General features: G+C 42.0%; 1 protein-coding gene across 13 annotated transcripts in view; it reads right to left on the reverse strand.

The window, feature by feature from the left end:
• Positions 1-22,506, reverse strand: part of USP6NL (USP6 N-terminal like) — a 239,654-nt gene that overhangs the window by 85,700 nt on the left and 131,448 nt on the right. For all 13 annotated transcript variants that reach the window (XM_075907624.1, XM_006130656.4, XM_075907816.1 and 10 more), the window contains 2 exons: positions 12,819-12,858; positions 127-207 (listed from right to left, as the gene is read on the reverse strand). In XM_075907624.1, the coding sequence (XP_075763739.1) occupies positions 127-207; positions 12,819-12,858 (121 nt within the window). The remainder of the gene's footprint in view (positions 1-126; positions 208-12,818; positions 12,859-22,506) is intronic.

Consider the following 22,506-nt stretch of genomic DNA (forward strand, 5'->3'; position numbering starts at 1 on the left):
TAACGGATTTTAATTTTGTTTTTAAATGTATTTTTTTGACTATAAATAGGGATTAATTGTCACTATACTTAATTTAAGACTGCTACATTCAATAGAGGGAACTGACCAAAAACATGCATAACTTACCTTTTCACTGTTCTTGTATTTTTCCCAGCTTTTCAGCATTTTTAGCCATTTTGTAGTTCTTTCAATTTCAAGATGCTTTTGCTGAAATAAAATTACAATTCAGAATAATTTCAAACCTAATTTTTTCGAAAATATCTACGTTCAAGTCTTCTAGAAGTATTAGAAACAAGTTTAATCAAGATATTTTCCACAACAGGGACATTTAAAATGAAGATTTATACTGGCACCACCTTTGCTAAATTAGTCTTGCTTGGAAAAAGCAGGGGGGTTTGCCTACAAGTTCTCAGCCAATTAACTCAAAACAAACTAACTATTTTAAAATTGAATAAACTGTCATTTTAATTGTACTATTGCACAATAGAATACCAACTGAAATGGGATATGTATTTTGGATGTTTTTCTACAATTTCAAATATATTGATTTCAATTATAACAGAAATTTCTAGGAAATGGTAGTTCTCACTATACCACACTACTCACTTTACGTACACTACTCACTATTTTTTACAGTGCAAATATTTGCAATAAAAATATAAAGTATTTTTCAATTCACATCATACAAGTACTCTACTGCAATCTATTGTGAAGTGCAATTTACAAATATAAATGTTCTTTGCATAACTGCACTCAAAAAACAAAACAAAATTTTAGGGCTACAAGTCCACTGAGTCAGCCAAATTTCTAAGACAAACACTTTATAGAATTCCACCAGACCATTTGTTGTTTAAGTTTATCCTGTACAGACTTACTCAGCTACACCCTGAAGCTAAGACAAACAAGTTTATTTACATTTATAGGTGATAATGATGCATACTTCTTATTTAAAATGTCTCCTGAAAGTGAGAAGAATTTGCATGGTACTTTTCTAGCTGACGTTACAAAGTATGTGTGTGCCAGGTATGCTAACCATTCACACGGACCTTCATGCCTTCAACTACCATTCAAAAAGATATACTTCCTCAATGATAATGATTGTTAAAAAACGCGCTAACTGAACTCCTTGGAAAAAAGTGTATATTTCATGCTTCCTACAGTTTATCCACATTCTGCCATATATTTTGTCTTATGGTAGTTTTGGATGACGACTCAGCACATGTTGTCTGATTTAACAACACTCATTGAAGATTTTACAAAACACAAAGAGGGGACCAACGTGAGATTTCAAAAGATAGCTACAGCACTTGACCCAAGGTTTAAGAATCTGAAGGGCGTTCCAAAATCAGAGAACACAAGGTGTGGAATACAATAACTAAAATCTTAGAAGAGCAACACTGCAATGCAGAAACTACAGAAACTGAACTACCAAAAAAGAAAATCAACCTTCTGTTACTAGCATCTGACTCAAATGAATATGCATCAGCCCACACTGCTCTGGATTATTATTGAGCAGAACCCATTATCAGCATGGCAGCACGTCCTCTGGAATGGTGGTACAAGCCTGAAGAGACAAAAATGTTTAACATAGCTGGCACAACAGTATCACGTAAATGTCTGATTTCATATTCAGGTGTCTTTGTAAATAAGAAATGGACAGCATAATCTCTCGTAAATGTAAACAGACTTGTTTGTCTTAGTATTTGGCTGAACAAGAACGAGGACTGAATGAATTAGTGGTTTGAAAGTTCCACTTTTTAAAACCTAAGTGCACTTAAAAATAAAACAAGGCTGCACTTTCACAATGAAGAGATCAAACTACAATACTTATGAGGTGAATCGAAAAATACTATTTCTTTTAACTTTTTTACACTGCAAATATTTGTAATAAAATAATATAAACAATATATATGCTTTGTGTTCTGTGTTATAATTGAAATCAATATATTGGAAAACCAAGAAAACATCCAAACATATTTAAATAAATAATATTAACTGTGCTATTAAAACTGGGATTAATCATGATTTTTAAAGTCTCATGATTAACTGAGATCAATTTTTAAATCCTTTGAAAGCCTCATTTATATATTTTACTTCTGTGAGAATTCTGTGCCACTGCACATGCGCAGAACACACATCCACCATATAATCCTTTTTTTTTTTTTTGCACAGAAACAATATTCTTCAGGAGTGCTGCAGTTCCACCTTTCACCCACCAGAAGCACTGTGGCACCAGAGCAGGCAGCAGCAGCTGACAAAGTAATAGCCATCAGACAACTGTGCTCATCACAACACCCTGCCTGCAGAGGTACAAGATGGGTGTGGGAAACAGAGAGGGGCTCATGGGACTTCTGGATAGTCACAGATGGGTTCAGAAGGGCTAATGGTGGGGAAAGAGCTAGTAGCATGACCGCATTGAGCCAGGAACTCAATAGAAGGGGACTGCAGGGACACACAAGAACAAGGATTGCTGGGACACAGGCTTATGGAGCAGATGTGCCTACTCAATAGGACAGGCTCAAGGTTAGCCAGGGTCCACATAGGCAAGGCTCTCTAACTCCCTAATCCATCCTCACCCCATCCCCCAAAAACCCAAACCTTGTTCCATACTGTTCCCACACACAAAACAGACAAACTCTCCAATATCATTCCCAGGCTCCCTCTCTTTTCCTCACCTCCTCTATTGCTTCTGATTCCCTAAAGCCTTTGCACTGCTTCTGACAGGTATGGGAAATATGTTTGCGTATTGTAGTTTAAATTAATTACTCAAAGTTGTCTGTTAATTTCTCTAGTAAGAATCTACTTATAAAAAAATCCTGAATTTTGTCTGTATTACAGAGATAACCGTTATTTTGAAATAAGTTACCAACATAATTGAGATGGGTGTTGTTATATTGCATTATTTTGACAAATAAAGTATGCAGAATTTTAAAATATTGTACATTGTATTTTATTTTTAGGAGAATTCCATATAAAAAAATTAAAAATTCTTACACACACACACACAGTAGAGAGGGTTTATATTTCTTTCTGGAACATTTTTGGCAGCACCAAGTACATTAAATGTCTAAATAAAATAAAAATACCTGACTGACAAAAGTTTTACTGACAAAAGGCTCTGGGGAATAGAATGATTTGTCAGCATGAGACGCTCTCCCAACACCAAAGCTAACACCTCACAGTAGAGGTGGATTTATTTTGCCAGCAGACACAACTTACAGCACCCACAGCTGTATGTCTATAAGATATCCTATGTAGCTACTTCTCTACTGACAGGAGAGCGCTCTCCCATCAAACAACCCACACCCAACAAATAGCAGTAGCTATATCAGCAGTCCACAATGGCGCTTCTGTTCATGTAACTTTTGTTACTCAAGGGTGTTATTTCACAACCCTATGCAACATAAGCTTTACCAACAAAATCACTAGTGTAGATATACCCTGTATTCGTTTCCCAAATCTGAAGAAGGGCTCTGTGTAGCTCAAAAGCTTGTCTCTCTCTCTCTCTCTCTCTCCAAAAAACAGCTGGTCTGAGCCTGAACTAGGAGCAATAGGGCTCAGGCCAGGCCTAAACTACAAACCTACATATTGGTATAATTACATCATTTACAGCTGTGAAAACTCCAGACCCCTCAGCAACATAGTATGTGGATGCAGACAATACTATGTCAATGGGAGAGCCTCTCTGACGATAAAGCTACAGCTTCTCAGGGAGGCGGATTAACTATGCTGACAGAAGAAGCTTCCCATTGGCTTAGCTGTGCCTTTGTAGTGCTGTGTGTGAAGACAAGGCCTAAGTAAGCTTACAGTTATTTTTCAACTTTAAATTAAATTCCATGATAAAAGTCATGAAGTACCGTGTAAAATAACATGTTTTGAACATATTTATTCTTATCTTCATCCATCTGGCCTAAGTCTGGAGGCAGAGATAATCCACTTTATGTATCAGATATATTATTATAATTAACCATGTATACTACTACTGTTTGGTGAAATCAGGTAAAGGTTATTTCAGAAATTCTTTTAAAAGTGGAATACATAATTGTACAAAACCTTAATTCTCATACACACACAACTTCTGCACTCTAACATAACAGATTTTGATAGAAAAAAATTATACCATATTGATAATTGCCACGGAGAATGCACAAAACAGCCAAATACCATGTGTAGGCTAATGATAGCACTGTATTGCTATGTTAAATAGACCAACAGAGATAACTTTCTGCCAGTCAGAAACCTAACACTGTTTTTATAGCATTACAGGCCATTAGAAAAAACAGAAACATGATGTGCATGATAGCAATTTTCTCCAACTCTCACTTATAAATACTATGGGAAACTATTGTTAGTCCATGAAGTTTGGTATTAAAAAAAAAAAAGAAGGAAACATTCAAGAGATAGCATTAGAAATATCTGAATGTGAATGTACAATAAAAACTTCATTTTTAAATATGCTGATCAGTAATTTCATAAATGACATCATATGAATTGACTCCATATGGATATACACTTTAAGATAATAGTTCAGTTATATTCAGCAAAATGTATGCAGAAATAAAGCAGCCGGATATAGCTAGAGGTCTGAAAAGCTGAAAGGAAGTATTAGAAAGTTAAAGGTGTCCAAAAAGCTTCTTCCATACTAAAATGGAAATGAAAAATATGACCAAAGTAAATACATGGATGACACACAATGAAAAAACAATGTTATGTCCATTTTCTTGAGTGGTTTAAACACCAGCTCCAATGAACAGGGTTGAGTCAGATATTTCTACTCAGCCGGTCTAACTCATCTTACTTTACGCATTGTACTTCATTGTATTGAGGTTCTTGTATAGTTGCATGCTATTGATGCATTTTTATGAGGTTTGCAGATAAATAGGGGCATCTTCAACTTTTTAAAATATTATTTTATCATGAAATGTTTAGCTTAAAGAGGGATTTACAGAAATGCCTCTCACTTTCTTAGGTCTAGCATCGCTGCACTTATATTGTTTTCACAGTGAGACTGTATTCCTTATAAATATCCCACTAGCAAAATTTTTCCAAATCATATCACTGGGTGTAGTTCAGTCTGGGGATAGAAATATACATACAAAGTTTACAATAAGGCAAGCCAGGTTTCTGTTCCGGACAAATTATTCAGGTGGTCAGAAAAATAAAATCCCATCTGCACCCTGAGCCTCTAATATTGAACTCTGCAATTGACTTTCAAGATCTGCCTTTTCTGAAATGAGTTTCTGGCTGCTTTAGGTTAATTCAGGATTTCTTGTCTCCCAGACAAGGGCTTAAAAACTAGTCTTTGCTGGTTTTTAAGCCCTTCCAAGGTTGTTTTTTGGACAATTGTGGCTTGTTTTTTAACCCGAGCAATGCTCACTTTCACATTAAACAGGACTTGCTTGGATAACACGGCTATATCTCAAGAATCACATTGTGTAGAAGATGGATACTACTGCTTTATCAGGAAATCTAGAGTCCATGAAACTGTTTCAGAAGAAACCTATTGTTCTGTATTCTATAGTGAGTTTTAAAGGCTATGTTTACAGAAGAAACCTTACAGAAGTACAAATGTATTGCTGTAGCTGCACTCCTCTAAATAAGGTCTCTGGTGTAGCTGCTCTCTTATCTCCAAAGAGTGGTGACAACTTGTCAGCAACAACACCTCTCCAATCAACACAGCACTGTCTACACCAGTGCTTCTGACAGTGTAACTTATGTTGGTCAAAGCTATGTTTTTTTCACACTCCAGACCTACAGAGTTTCTCCAGCAAAAGTGCTGGCTCTTGGGGGGAGGGAGAACAAGGATGAGGAATTTGGGTTCAGAGCATGGGAGTGGCTGCAGGGTGCTAGATCCAGGCGACATTCACCTGGGACAGTTCCACGCAAGTGGACACATATACTTGCTGCTCCCAGGCAGAGATGCAGCTGGGTAGCTCTGTGAACTGCCTTTGCCCACGATTCCTACCCACTTGGAGCTGCAGAGCAAGTGCTCAGGGTGGGATGGGAGCAGCTCACGGATCCCCTATGGCTGTTCCTCCATCTAGGAGAAGCAGGGACATTAATTTATTTATTTAAAACATTTTTACCTCATCTCTCTATTTTAAAAATTTTGTAAGCCATAATGTCACTACTTTCACAGAGCCTGTCAGTTCCACACCAACCTGACTGTAAACGAGACTTGCAATGAAGATCAGAAATGGAGCTTTCTAGTTGGTACAGATCCAGATAACAGCTGTTACTGTACTGCAACAGCACCTACAGAAAGGGCCAAGAGTGGTGCCTTCGTAGAGCCCCAACCAAGGTGGGGGCAAGGTGGTGTGCAAATACATGATACAAACTACTAAAACCTGAAGAGTTTACAGTCCAAACAAATAAGCCACAGTGAGGAGAAACAGACACAGTGGTAGGGTTAGAGACAGACACATGAAGTGATTTGGACAAGAGAGGCAGAACTAGTTATAGAACCCAGCAATGCAGACAGGGGGCTGTGGGCAGGCAAGTCTGCGAGGGAGCACAAGAGATCCTGCCACTGAACAGGCCACCAGGAGAGTGTACTAGCTTTAGTGAGAGTGAGTTTGTTCGACTGTTTGCATTTTGTTTCTGTTGCAGATTATTTCAGTTAGCATCGCAGTTGGGAATGGGTGTCCGGGAGTGTGTGTTCCCTTGATTCCATTTGATCAGCTTCACTCAGGCTTGTGATCAGCTTCCCAGTGTGGCTAACCAGGGGGTAGGCTTGACCGAGGTGAGCAGGCTTTAAAAGCCAGAGGGAAAGTGACCAGGGGAGTGAAGCGGACAGGGAGCTACAGACAGGAAGTTTGAAAGAGCACTGAGCCTGTCTCCTTTGCCTGTGCCTGCAGCCAGATGAACCACTTGACCATGAATGCCTCTACCCAGTCCTGGTGTGGTTTTGCAGGGACTATGGTTTGCAATTCCCACGTACAGAAATCTAGGCTGAGGAGACCATCCAATGCGAAAGGTGCCTGCTGGTGAAATCTCTCAAGAAGCAGGTGGGAGAGCTACAGGAAGAGGTGGCTAGGCTGAGGAGCATCCTGGTTCATGAGGAATTCCTTGAGAGTATTCATGTGGAGATACCTGAGGCTAAGGAAGCTATCCCATTACAAAAGACTGTCGACACACCACTGGTGGAGGAGGAAATGGCTTAGGTGGGACACTGGCAGTTGGTCATTTCTGGCAGTGCTCCACCCCTGCTCCCAACCCTCTCCTTGTGGTTCTGAAGCACTGTTATGTTGTTCTGGATACAGGAGATAAGGAATCACCCCATAAGGCAGAAGAGGAGAAGCCTTGACCCCTCAAGGCTGGGACATCTGCAGCCACCACTGCGAGGAGGAAGCATAGAGTAGTGGTGGTTGAAGACTCTCTTCTGAGGGAGAGAGAAGCAACCATCTGTCACCCTCACATGACACTTTGGGAGGTATGCTGCCTGCCAAGGGCCCATATCCAACACGTTACAAGGGCACTGTTGAATATTATCCAGCCCTCCGATTACTACCCCATGCTACTCATCCATGTGAGCACTAATGATACTGATAGTTATGATCTTGAGCAGATCAAGAGTGACTAAAGGGCTCTGGGAATATGAGTGAAAGATTTTGGAGGTGGTACTCTCTTCCATCCTTCCTATCAAAGGCAGAGGCCCAGAGAGAGAGAGATGCATCCTAGAGGTGAGTGCCTGGCTGCAAAGATGGTGTTGCCGGGAGGATTTTGGCTTCCTTGACCAGGGGATGCTGTTCACAGGACGACTGCTAAGCAGGGGTAGGACTCACTTTTCAAGGAAAGGGAAGTGAGTATTAAGATACAGGCTGGTTAACCTAGTGAGGAGGGCTTTAAACTAGGTGCGACGGGGGGGCATATGACCAAAGCCCACACGTAAGTGACAAAATGGAGTCCTGGAAGATGGGTCAGAAATAAGAGGAAGCTGGGCTAGAATAGCAGAGATAGAGGGGCAAGGCAGAACTGGGATGCTTGTATACAAATGTAAGAAACATGGGAAATATGCAGGAAGAACATGAAGTGTTAATAAACACAGCTATGACACAGTTGGTATCACAGAGACGTGGTGGGATAATACACATGATTGGAATGTTGGTATGGAAGGGTACAGATTGTTCAGGAAGGCTAGGCAGGGGAAAAAAGGGAGGAGGTGTTGCCTTTATATTTTAAAAATTATACACCTGGACTGAGGTGGAGATTGACATAGGAGACAGATGTGTTGAGAGTCTCTGGGTTAGGCTAAAAGGGGTAAAAAGCAAAGGTGATGTCATACTAGGGGGTCTACTACAGACCACCTACCAAAGCAGAGGAGGTGGATGAGGCTTTTCTTTAAAACTAACAAAATCATCAAAGGCACAGGATTTCCCAGCATATGTCAACTATCCAGAGCACAGCAGCAGAGCACAGGTTATCCAATAAGTTCCTGGAATGCATTGGAGACAATTTTTTATTTCAGAAGGCTGAGAAAGCTACCAGGGAGAAGCTGTTCTAGATTTCAATTTAACGAATAGAGAGGAACTAGTTGAAAATTTGAAAGTGGAAGGCAGTCTGGGTGAAAGTGATCATAGAATCGTGAACTCTATGATTCCAAGAAATGGTAAAGGGAGAACAGCAAAATAGAGACAATAGATTTCAGGAAGGCAGATTTTAGTAAACTCAGAGATCTGGTAGGTAAGGTTCCATGGGAAGGAAGACTAAGAGGAAAAACATCTGAAGATAGTTGGCAGTTTTTCTAAGGGACATTATTAAGACTGAAAAAGCAAACTATTCCACTGCATAGGGGATCTTACATAATCTAAAACCCGAAAAGGACTCACATAAGAAGTGGAAATTAGCTCAAATTACTAAGGATGAATATAAGAAAACAATGCCAGTATGCAGGGGCAAGATTAGAACGGCAAAGGCACAAAACGAGCTCAATCTAGCTAGAGACATAACAGGTAACAAAACAACATTCTACAAATATATTAGACGCAAGGGGAAGACCAAGGACAGGCCCATTGCTTAGTGAAGAGGGGAAAAACAATAGCAGGAAACTTGGAAATGGCAGAGGTGATAATGACTTCTTTATTTTGGTTTTCACTAAGATGACTGATGATAACAGGATGTCTAACATAGTGAATGCTAGTGAAAATGGGGTAGGTTTAGAAGTTAAAATACAAAAAGCTCAACTTAATAATTACTTAGAAAAGTTAGATGTCTTCAAGTCACCAGGGCCTGATGAAACGCATCCTAGAATACTTAAGGAGCTGATAGAGGAAGTATCTGAGCCATTAGCTGTCATGGAAGACGAGAGAGATTCCAGAAGATTGAAAAAGGGCAAATATAGTGCCCATCTGTAAAAAGGGAAATAAGAACAACCCAAGAAACTATAGACCAGCCAGTTTTACTTCTGTGCCAGGGAAGATAATGGAGGAAGTAATTAAGGAATTAATCTGCAAACATCTGGAAGATAATGAAATGACATGTAACACCTAGTGTGGATTTTAAAGAACAAATCATGTCAAATCCATCTGATAGCTTTCTTTGATAGGATAACAAGTTGTGTGAATAGGGGAGAAACATTAGACGACATATACCAAGACTTTAGTAAAGCATTTGATACGGTCTTTCATAGCCTTTTTAATCTATCAACTAGTGAAATACAACTTACATGAGGCTACTACCAGGTGGGTGCATAACTGCTGGATAAAGGTTCTCAGAGAGTAATTATTAATGGTTCATAGTCATTCTGGAAGGTCATAACAAATGAGGTTCCACTGGGTTTTGTTTTGGGACCGGTTCTGTTCAATATCTTCATCAACGATTTAGATGATAGCATAGAGAGCATGCTTATTAAGTTTGCAGGTGATACCAATCTGGGAGGGATTGCAAATGCTTTGGAGGATAGGGTCATAATTCAAAATGATCTGGACAACCTAAAGAAATGGTAGACAGGATACTGGGCTAGATGGACCTTTGGTCTGACCCAGTACGGCCGTTCTTATGACGGGCATGAATACAAAGATAAAATTGTGAAGCATGTAGAAGAACATAATTTGTTGGACAAAAGTCAACATGGTTTCTGTAAAGGGAAATCCTGTCTCACTAATCTGTTAAAGTTCTTTGAAGGGGTTAACAAACATGCGGACAAGGGGGATCCAGTAGACATAGTATACTTGGATTTTCAGAAAGCCTTTGACAAGGTCCCTCACCAAAGGCTCTTGTGTAAATTACATGGCCATGGGATAAGAGGGAAGGTCCTTTCTTGGATTGAGAACTGGTTAAAAGACAGGAAACAAAGGGTAGGAATAAATGGTCAATTTTCAGATTGGAGAGGGGTAACTAGTGGTGTACCCCAAGGGTCAGTCCTGGGACCAATCCTTTTCAACTTATTCATAAATGATCTGGAGAAAGGGGTAAGCAGTGAGGTAGTAAAGTTTGCAGATGATACAAAACTGTTTAGGATAGTCAAGACAGAAGCAGACTGCGAGGGACTCCAAGAAGATCTCACCAAACTGAGTGATTGGGCAACAAAATGGCAAATGAAATTTAATGTGGATAAGTGTAAAGTAATGCACATCGGGAAAAATAACCCCAACTATACGTACAGTATGATGGGGACTAATTTGGCTATGACAAATCAGAAAAGAGATCTTGGAGTTATCGTGGACAGTTCTCTGAAAACTTCCACACAGAGTGCAGCGGCGGTCAAAAAGGCAAATAGGATGCTAGGAATTATTAGGAAAGGGATAGAAAATAAGACCCAGAATATCTTACTGCCCCTGTATAAAATTATGGTACGCCCACATCTTGAATACAGTGTACAGATGTGGTCTCCTCACCTCAAAAAAGATATTTTGGCCTTGGAAAGGGTTCAGAAAAGGGCAACTAAAATGATTACGGGTTTGGAACGGGTCCCATATGAGGAGAGGTTAAAGCGACTGGGACTTTTCAGTTTAGAAAAGAGGAGATTGAGGGGGGATATGATAGAGGTCTATAAAATCATGAGTGGTGTGGAGAGGGCTGATAAAGAAAAGTTATTTATTAGTTCCCATAATAGAAGAACTAGAGGACACCAAATGAAATTAATGGGTAGCAGGTTTAAAACTAATAAAAGGAAGTTCTTCTTCACACAGCGTGTAGTCAACCTGTGGAACTCCTTGCCAGAGGAGGCTGTGAAGGCTAGGACTATAATAGAATTTAAAGAGAAGCTGGATAATTTCATGGAGGTTAGGTCCATAAAAGGCTATTAGCCAGGGGATAAAATGGTGTCCTTGGCCTCTGTTTGTCAGAGGCTGGAGAGGGATGGCAGGAGACAAATCGCTTGATCATTGTCTTCGGTCCACCCTCTCTGGGGCACCTGGTGTTGGCCACTGTCGGTAGACAGGATACTGGGCTAGATGGACCTTTGGTCTGACCCAGTACGGCCGTTCTTATGTTCTTAAGTCTTAAGCTGTGGCGCCGGACCTAAATGTGGCCAGTTAGAGCCACTCAGCACCTCTCAGGCTCTGCCTACAAGGCTGAGCAGCTAGTGCTTCCCACAATGCCCCGGTGCTACCGGCATGTCCTCCCTAGGGGCAAGAAATGCCAACACTCTGTACCCGACTGTTCCACCCAGCCCAGCCACTTGAGTCTTTCAATGCACACCCCACCTGGGATATGCCTCGCTGTTGTGGAGCGTGTTCCCATGGGTAGCCATGTTCAAAGAATCCCACCTTTGGGCCGGGTGCTGAGCCCCGCATAAACCCAAACCACACCATGGGCCTCAAGCTAACAGGTTGAAAGCGGCCCGCATGTTGAGTAGCCCTGATCTAGACAGTGCTTGGTCCAGTTGTGAGGTCAGGGGACTGGACTCGATGTCCTCTCAAGGTCTCTTCCAGTTCTAGTGTTCTATGATTCGGTTACATACTCTGTACACTGGACCATGGTGCTTCTCTTACATTTTAAAACACTGCATAAATGTGAAGATCGGTTGGTTTATAACATAGTACAACAGTTTCCAGCATTTAAACATTCAACTGGCCTCTGTAATGAAGTGTAGAAAGTAGTTAGTTGTTCAGTCACACTAACCCCATCCTAAAGCATTTTTATGTGTTACACAAAGAAAAGTATTTTATGCTGTACAGTGGAACATGTAGGAAGGACAGGATGTGATCAAAGTGAAAGTATTTCAAATTTAACAAGAAAGAAATCTCTATGCAGGCCACACACTGGCCAAAATACTACCTACATTTGCTTTTGGACATCACAGAAGATCAGAAATGATACAGAAAAAGGGTAGACCCTCCACTGTCAAATAAATTAATTTTTAAAATCTACTTTTTTCTTTATTATTAGCCCACAATTAAATTATATGTTAATTGGCACATCAACTACTATGGTAACATGGAAATTGCAGTGAACTGAAGCATCACTGACTGGAGTAATGCAAACCTCAGCCTCAGGCCACCAGAGGTCAGGATATCACCAAAAAGTATAACTAGAATACAGTGTAGCTATAAAAAGAAGCTACATTTGCAACTTAACATTGAAAGGTATATAATATAGTTCCTATGCAGACACCCTGTCTGGAAAAGTATTATTAAAACATGGGACATGAGAAATAGACACTCATTTTCACACCATAATATATCTCATGCTTAGTTAAGTGAATCAGAACTTGAAGTGTAGTATATCACAATACAAATAGTTATAAGTTGTCTAATATTTGAGACCGTGAAAAATCTACAGTATGACATTGTATACCCCAATTATAAAACTTATAAAGGATACATTGTCAAGTGTTGATATTTGCTTACAGTTTTAAGAGAAGACAGAGGACTTACCCTTTCTATTACTGCATCATGAAAAGGAAGCTCCTCCGAACTAACAAACAAACAAAATGAGATTATTAGTCGTGTTTAATTGGCACAAATTGATTTTTTCATAGGTTCTTACAAGTATTTAGTTATCAAAATTAATACTGAAAATGAACTTTTAAAAAAATTACATTTCCTGAAAGCAATCACAATGGCACAGAAATATAGTCAAATGCTTATTAGAATACATAAATTATTTTCTGCAATTGAAAAAAACCCAGTGAAATAAATTTCAAATCATTATCATATTGGAATTCTAAATGTATACTGTACTGTTTCAAATAAGTTGGGCTTTTCTAATGAAATCTTTTTCACCCAAATGTTTCCCTGAATAGCTCTATTTTTCTTTTAAAGATTAGCTAGTTTCAAAATACGGCTCTGGCAATCCTTAGTCCATTGCATATGGTTTTCAATCAATGCCAATCTTGTTTAGTAAATTGTACCAGTCTCACTTGCAGCTGAAGACAGGGGTTTTCTTTGCTTTTTGTTTGCATTTTACTCAGTTGTGGGACATGGATGGACTCAAACAGCCTGAGCTAGAGGGAGATACTTCAGTCTTTCAATTACTAGTAAACTCAGATTAATGGGAGAAGAACATGTAGTGCTTTTAGTAAGTGTCTAAATTCTGAAGAGAGTTCTTTCATTTCTCACCCTAAATCTAAAAGGCAGCATGAAATACAGATGTAAGAGACTAGCTGACTAGTCAACTACCTGATAAGCCTAGGCTTATCACGTAGCTGAGTCACTACTCGACTAGTCATTCTCTCATCTTGCTGCCATCTTAAAAGCCGATTCCCACCAGCACCAGCTCCGTGGAGGGGTAGGGGAAGCAGAGGCGCAGTGGGGAATCCGGTGGAAGCGGAGATTCAAGCAATCCCCGCTTACGCCGGGGCTGACTGCTGTGCCTCTCTGCCTTTTAAATGTAGAGGCGCAGCAGTCATGACCCCCAGCTGCACTTCTGCCTTTTAAATGTAGTCAGGGCCCCACAGAGCTACATTTAAAAGGCAGAGGGGCAGCCGCATCAACTACTCGGTAGCTGATTAGTCGAAATTTAACATCCCTAGCATGAAATGATATCAGCTCTAACTGTAAATTTACCATTCAAGGACTCCTTCAGGCTTTGTTAGCTACTTGCACTGTAAGACTCAAAATTTACCCTTTTCCTTGCTACCATCAAGCAAGGTTAATGTAACTTGCTGCCAAATGGTATTTCTTTCTGGTGTGTGTATCATCTTCAGCCTCTGTGGAACTCTAGCAGCTAATCAGTAATATTAACTGGGTTCCCCTTCCTTGTTGTAGAGCACGGGTAAACAATAAGGAGATAAATATCAAGGAAAGTAATTGCTTAAAGCTGGCCAACGCCTTCGCAGGAGAAATGTCAATGTATATAAAATACTCAAAAAACATAGGACCAAAAATAAGGTCGCTGATGTGCAGCTCTCAAGGAACACTAACCTTTGAACACGAAGGGTAAGAGCTCAGCTGTTATGTCAAAACCCTCAATGCTTGCAGAGCAACAGACTAAAAAAGGGGTCTTTATATGATTCTTTTGTTAGATACCTCTTATACTGAATGTAGAAAAAGGACAAAGTTGAAAAGGTGGTAACGTTTAAGCTAAATACATCAAAAACATCCTATTTTTTTGCCAACCTAGTGTTCTAAAGGGCCATTACATACCAGCATAATTTAGAGCTCCTCACAGTGGCACAAGGGCTAAAACAGGAGTTCTCAAACTGAGGGGTCTCACAAGCCCAACCAGGTGCAGATGCTGTCAGCCCCAAGCCCCTATGAAAGTTTCCTATTTTTAATTTATAAGGGGCAGGGGCTCACTCATAGGCTTCCTATGTGAAAGGGATCACCAGTATAAAAGCTTTCAGAACCACTGGGCTAAAAGGACTCGTCAGAGCCAGAAGGAGTTTACAAAGGTAGTTTAAAGCCTCCTTTTACCTGTGGTAGTCAGCACAAAACTGAAGGAACATAAAATCCAGCACAAGTGAGATTGACTTTTGGTCACATTCACTTCATTTAAAAAAAAAAATCTGACATTTAAAAATTGGGGTGTACATATAAGCTGAATAAGGATGATTTTTTTTAAAGAAACCTACTGTATAAAATTTGCACGTTTAAGTAACATGGTTTCCAGCACACATACTGAACAGTAACATGAAAATCCAGACAGTCAATCTTTTAAACATACCTACAGCACAACAGAAGGATTGGTTAACTTGACAACATTTTATAGATATTTGAATACCTTTCTGAAAAGAAAGAGCAAGATAACAAGGAAATCTGCTGAAAGGCTAGATTCTGATAAAGTGGGTTTTATCCACGAAACCTCATGGTCTAATGTATTTGTTAGTCTCTAAGGTGCCACATGACTAACTGTTGTTTTTAAAGATCCAGAGTAACAGAGTAACCCTATGAGACTTCTTACTTTATGTGCACCATCAAACTTGTTTTGCTTTATACTCAAACTAACCCATACTGAAAGTAGCCCTTCACTTATACTCAGTATCACCTAAAATTAAGCCATCTTGAATAAAAATTGTAACAAATAAATAGAATTTCACTCTAAAATAGAATTTTCAGTTCTTCAATTACCCCTTTCATTTTCCCCCAGTGACAACTCCTAAGTGGCTTGTTCAGCTGCAGGCACCATCTGCACACACTAGGAGATCTGACATCATTTGTGTTGCTATATGAATATACAGTAGCTTCATTCTGCATGAATTTACGGATTACGCAAGTGCTAGTCCCAAACACAAGAGACGCCTTTTCTCAATGCCAAGGCATATCATCATTAGCAGCATACAGGACAGCATTCTGAAGTCTCCATACTTCTATGTAGCTCACATAAGACACACAGCAATTATACCACCAAGCTAGTCTAGTTTGGCAGCTTACCTTTTAATTTTGTGGTTTGCTGTGGGAGTTAGTCAACTATGTACTGAATATGTACTACACTGTCCTACTTTAGTCTAGCACACCAAGTAACTGATTTTGGTTCCACCCACCAAAATACAGCAACTGATTCACTAAGCTGTGGCGATATGTAAACTTTATATAAAGGAAGTCATCTGGGTCTCCTGAGAACACATCAGGCCGCTCCTTTATCCTGTAAGGTGATTTTCTTTTCTCCATGACAGATTAGTTTAAATCAGAGACCCCCAAACTAGGGGCACACCCCTAGTGAGTAGAGGAAGGGAAGCAGCAGGCCCAGGCCATCCAAAGAGGGGTTAGAGTGCCACCCAAACCCCTCCTCACCTCAGCCTTGCTCCAGTCCCCACCCTTAGTCATGTGCCCAACTCCTGGCCCTGCATATGGCCCCTTCCTCAGCCTCAGCACAGCTCCACTACTGGCTCCATGCCAGCTCCCTGCCTTGGCTGCTGCTCTGTACCCAGCAGTGGGATGAGGCTGGGGGTGAAGCCTTGGGATGTTAAAATGCAGTTAATTGACTAGTCGAGTAGTCAATGGAATTCCCACTGACTATTTGACTAGTCAATATGCACTTCTGCATTCCTCCTTTGAAATGTACAAAAGCCCCTGCTGGGAAGTCCCGCTGACCCCAGGCTGAAGCGGGTGCCTGCTCTGAAATGTACAACAGTCCCCAGCAGGGGCTTTTGTGCATTTCAAAGTCATGGAGCCCGAGTTTAATGGGGGACTCCCCAACTGACCCCGTTTCTGCACGGCATATCAGCAGAACCCAGGATCAGCTAGGGACTCCCCAGCTGTCCCCGGATTCCACACAGTATTTTCCCGGAACCCGGGGTCAGTCCCCAGCTGCCCCCGGGCTCCACAGCTGCCCCCTTTGAAATGTGGAGGCAGCATTTCAAAGGGGCAGCCGGCTCAGCTGTGCAGCGCTGCCGCTTTGAAGTAAGGCAGCAAGCGGGAGATTGACTAGTCAGCAGACTATCCGATAAGGAAATGCTTATTGGATAGTCAACTAGTCCTTAACATCCCTAGTGGAGACACACATAGCCATGGGCACAGCTGCCAGCCCCACTGCAGCCCCCAACCTTGACCCCATAGCCTTGTTTGTATTTCTCACCCACCCCAGGGCCATGAGCACACTCCAGCTTCCAACTCTGATGGGGGAAGAAAATATGAGCTTCAAAAGTTCAATTAATCCTTCAATGCTGGGCAAGAATATACCTGGTACCTACTAAAAAATCCTGATGACACCTCTCTGAGGTATTATTCCCATTTGACAGATAAGAAACGGAAGTAGAGAAGTTGAGTGACTTGCCAAAGGCTGCAAAGTGACTCAGTGGATTGGAACTCAGGAGTTCATAGCTAGACCAACTCTCACATATACATGTCTACACACAGAGGTTCAAGTTCAAGCTCCCAAATCACAGGCCCTACTTTCTAATGGTGGACTTCAATCACCCTGACATCTGTTGGGAGAACAATACAACAGCACACAGACAATCCAGGACATTTTTGGAGAACGTTGGGGACATTTTCCTAGTGCGTGTGCTGGCAGAACCAACTAGAGGCCACGCTCCTCTCAACCTGCTGCTCACAAAAGGGAAGAACTGGTAGGGGGAAAAAGTGGGGGCCAACATGAGCGGCGGTGACCAGGAGATGGTCGAGTTGAGAATCTTCAGGAAAGAAAGAAAGGAAAGCAATACATTACAAACCTTGGACTTCAGAAAAGCAGACTGACCCTCCCAGGGAACCGATGGGCAGGATCTCTGGGAGGCTGATATGAGGGAAAAGGAGTCCAGAAGAGCTGGCTACATTTTAAAGAAGGCTTATTCAGAGTGCAGGGACAACCATCCCAATGTGCAAAAAGAATAGCAAATACAGTAGGTGACGAGCTTGGCTTGAGAGAAATCTTTGGTGGAATCTTCCAAGTGGAAACTTGGACAGATGACTAGGGAGGAGAATAAAAAATACTGCTTGAGCATGCAACAGTGTAATCAGAAAAGCCAAAATGCAATTTGAGTTACAGGGATATGAAGGATAGCAATAAGTGTTTCTATAGGTATGTTAGCAAAAAGGTAGGGGTCAGGGAAAGTGTGGGACCTTTACAGAATGGGGAAGGCAAATTAGTGACAGATGTGAAAGAAATAGAAAGTGCTCAATGCTTTTTTTTGCCTTGGTCTTCACAGACAAGGTCATTGGGCATCACATTATGGGGAAGAAGTGAGCAACCCTCAGTGCTGAAAGAACAGATTACGGACAATTTATGAAAAATGGACATCACAACTCCGTGGGGCTGGATACAATGTATCTGAGGGTGCTAAGGGAGTTGGCTGATGTGACTGAAGAGTCATTGGCCATTATCTTTGAAAATGTATGGTGATCAATGAAGGTCCTGGACAATTGGAAAAAGGTAAATATAGTGTCCATTTTTTTTTCAACGGGAAGGAGAAGAATCTAGAGAACTACAGAGCAATCGTCACCTCAGTCCCCAGAAACAGTCATGGAACAGGTTCTTAAGGAATCCATTTTGAAATACTTGGAGGAGAGGAAGGTGATCAGAAACAGTTAACATGGATTCACCAAGGGCAAGACATGCTTGAGTGTCTTCTATGATGAGATAAATGGCTCTGTGGATATGGGGAAAGCAATGGACAGGGATATTCCTTGACTTCAGCAAAAATTCTGATATGGACTCCCATAATACTATTGCCAGCAAGCTAAAGACAGATGGACTGAATGAATGGACGATAAGGTGGATAGAAAGCTGGCTAGGACATCAGGGTCGAGGGGTACTGATCAACAGACCGATGTCTAGTATCAAGTGGAGTGCCCCAGGGGCCAGTTTTGTTCAACATCTTCATTACTTATCTGGATGATAGGATAGATTGCACCCTCAGGAAGTTCTCAGATGACACTAAGGTGGGAGGGGAGACTGATACACTTGAGCAAGAGTGGGGAACCTACGGCCCAGGGGGCCAGATGCAGTCCCTGGCTTACCTAGATCCGACTCCCAGGGCTCAGAGCTCCACTCCACCATCACTGGCACTCCAGCCTCCATTGTCCCCTGCCTGACTGATTTTCTGTGGGTCAGCAGCCCCTGACCCAAAAAATATTCTCCTCCTTTGCACTAGAGCAGGGGTGGCCAATCCGTTCAGGACGAAGAGCCAAGATATTAGGGGATTCAGCGCGAAGAGCTGGGGCAAAGTTGTAGAGCGCACCAAAAAAAAAAAAAAAAAAGAGGAAGCCACCAAAAGTTCTAGGAAAAAAGCCTGCCCCTTTAAGAAGTGCAAGAAGCACGTTTCTATGCTTTTTGACCTCAGCAGGCTCCCATCAGCAACCACCATATTGGAAGTGCCTGACGGCTCCCCTGCCCCAATTAGAACAGGAGAGCCGGGAGCAACTCTCAGGGGTGCAGGAGCAGCTTTGCAAGCCTCAGTAGGGGGAAAGAGCTGCATGTGGCTTGCAAGCCACAGGTTGGCCATGGCTGTGCTAGAGGATAGGGATTAGGGATGTAAGTGACTAGTCGACTATCCAATAAGCATATGCTTATCAGACAGTCGACTAGTGACTCAACTAGTTACTTCCCCACCCCACCCCTGGCTGCCTCTATCAGAGAGGGACAACAAGCTGGGGGAACAGGAGCCAGTGCTGGGGGGAGCCAGCTTAAACTGTGTTGAAAGCACAGTTTAAATAGTATACTGTTAGATATTTATTACTAATATATATCAAAGACTTCATGCTATCCAGTCATCAGGTTTGTTTGATCTTCCAAATTTAACTGTGTTTAACTTCAATGGACCAAATTTACCACTGGCACAGGTCAGTACACAGTATGGCTCTCAAGTTACCTGTTTTGGAAATAGATAGGTCTTCCTTTTCTGTAGTTAAGAACTTTGATTTTCAAGCATTCCCTATCTCAATCTGGAGGGACGGTTAGTGGTCTAAACATCAGCTTTAAAATGCCTATACTCCTTGGAACCATCCAGTTGAATCCCAAAAGAATAAATTCAATCCTTCATACTTTTAAAACAGATAGACTGTATACTATACACAGAAGGTTTTTCAGAAACAGTCTAAAAAACACAAAGATCTTGTTGATTTAGCATCGACGCTATAGTCCCTTATTTAATGTAGGTAAGAGTAAAGATGTGATCTAGTGTTTCTGCCACGCATTTATCCACCCCCACATCGTGCACCATTTGGCCTGCTGTAGCCCTCTCTCCTTGACATGACTGCTTTTCAGTATCCTATACGTCAGTGAAGTTTATAAAGAGCTTTGGGATCCTTCAGAATGAAAGGTGTATAAATCCAATTTTTGCTATAATTTAATTCCTAAATTGAAGCATTCAAAATGTTAATGCTTGTTACATTTTTAAAGCAAATTCCTTTAGCATTGACTAGGTCACGGTGCACGCACAAGTAAACCTGGTGCAAGTGTGTAAGAAATGGTTACTTACCAGAACTGTGGTTCTTCCAGATGTGTGCTCCACTTAAGGGTGTGTTCACTCCACTTAAGGGTGTGTGGCGTTGCAAAATTTTGCCTAGCAGTAGCTGTACTGGGGCAGCACTCATGCCATCGACCCTGTCCTGGCTACACAAGATGGCTCAGACCCAATCCCACTCAGTTCCTTCACACCAAATGTCAGACGTGGCTGCAATGCAGATGGAATGAAAGGTGGGTTGCAGAAAACATGTCTGCATCATATCTCCAAGAGCCACAGTGACAGTAAAGTAACCATTTCTTCTTTGAGTAGATAGGAGCCGTGCATTCCACTTATGAGTCACAAACAATACCCCAGGCAAAAGGGCTCAGATGTTTATCAAAACAAGGATTACAGGACCTGCTCCCCAAAGTTTGCATCTGCTCTGGATGCTGGAATAATGACACAACGGATCACAAACATATGTACTGATAACCAACTGGCATCCCTCAATATATATAACAGTGATACACCATTTACAAATGTTATGACATAGCTCACATCACCGAGCGAGCACAGCCAAAGCTGTGTATTGGTAGGAGGAAATAAGTAAAGCATAAAAATCACGCTTATGCTCAGAAGCATTACCGGCACTTCTACTACTTACTGGTCCTTTAGGGGTAATTTAGAGCTAAACAACAGCACAGAACACCGAAAGCCAGGATTGGTGGCTGTAAACAAACTTTATGGGACCATAAGCAACTTGGCCACACCCATGATGAGCAAACATCCTGCTAATTAAAATCATGTCAGACCCCAGTTTTTAGACCAGGGTGCCAGACTAGAATGATTCAATCTGTAATTATATCTTAGGGCACTGGTCACCAACCAGTAGATCGGGATCTACCAGTAGATCTTGGAGCCTCTGACAGCTGATCCTGACTGGTTTGGCCGGGAAGTTACCAAGCGCTGGCACTTCAGTTGCCCCTCCACCCACTGTCATGCTGCTCCTGCCCTCTGCCTTGGAGCTGCCCCCCTGGGAGTCTCCTGCATGCTGTGCAGTGTGTGGGAGGGAGAAGGGGGGAGGGGCACTGATGTCAAGGTATCCCTCCTCCCCCCACTCCTGTACATTATCTCCACACAGGAAGAAGGGGATGGAGGGAGCTTGACAATTTAAAACTGTCACTTTTACACAGTGGATACGTCTAGATTACATGCCTCTGCCGACAGAGGCATGTAAAATAGGCTACCCGACAGAGTCAATGAAACAGGGATTTAAATATCCCTGGCTTCATTAAAATAAAAATGGCCACTGTGTGGTGCCGGCTCAGCTGATCGTCGGCACAGCGCGCGAGTCAAGACGTGGCTCAGTCAACAGGGAACGCCTTTGTCAACCGCTCCCTTATGCCTGTGCAACAAGGTTTACAGGAGCGGTCAACAAAGGCATTCCCTGTCAACCAATGCGCGTCTTGATTCGTGCACTGTGCCGACGATCAGCTGAGCCGGCACACTGCGGCAGCCATTTTTATTTTAATGAAGCCGGGGATATTTAAATCCCCGCTTCATTGACTATGTCGGGTAGCCTATTTTACATGCCTCTGTCAGCAGAGGCATGTAATCTAGACATACCCAGTGTGTGTGTCTGTCATTCTCACACACACAAACTGTCCTTCCCTCTCATCGCCCCACCCAACACGCACATAGGGGGGTGGTTGTTACTTGTTTTACTGCTTGCAGACTTATTTTTTACTGGTCCTGTGAATTTCATAATATTCATTTCTCTCTTACACTTTGAGTAGTGAGTTCTAAAATGCTTAACTGGTCGTGAGGGGAGTGATTATCCCAATGGTAACTGCTGCTCCTGGAAGTGGCTGGCATGTCCCTGCAGCCTCTGAGAAATGCAGAGCAGGGGGTCTCCACATGCTGTCCTTGCCTGCAGACACCACACCTGCAGCTCCCATTGATCAATAATGGGGATTCGTGGCTAGTAGAAGCTGTGGGCTCAGTGCCTGTGGATGAGGAGCAGCACATGGCACCATGGAGCCACTGCTGTATATGCCAGCTGCTTATAGGAGTGGTGCAAGGCCAGTGCAGGGTAAGCCTGCCTTAACTCCACTGCTCCAACACCCGGAAGCCATCTCAGTTAAATGGTGCCCAGCCAGAGGTTGCTCCCCTCCAACCCAGTCCCGAACCCCCTCCTGCAATCAACCTCCAGCCCCAGATAAGAGTCCCCCTGAACCCAAAGTCCTTCCCACAGCTTACACCCTGAAACCCCAGACACCAGCCTGCATCCTAACACTCTA

This window comes from Pelodiscus sinensis, chromosome 1 (assembly GCF_049634645.1).
Source record: "Pelodiscus sinensis isolate JC-2024 chromosome 1, ASM4963464v1, whole genome shotgun sequence".
NCBI lineage: Eukaryota > Metazoa > Chordata > Testudines > Trionychidae > Pelodiscus > Pelodiscus sinensis.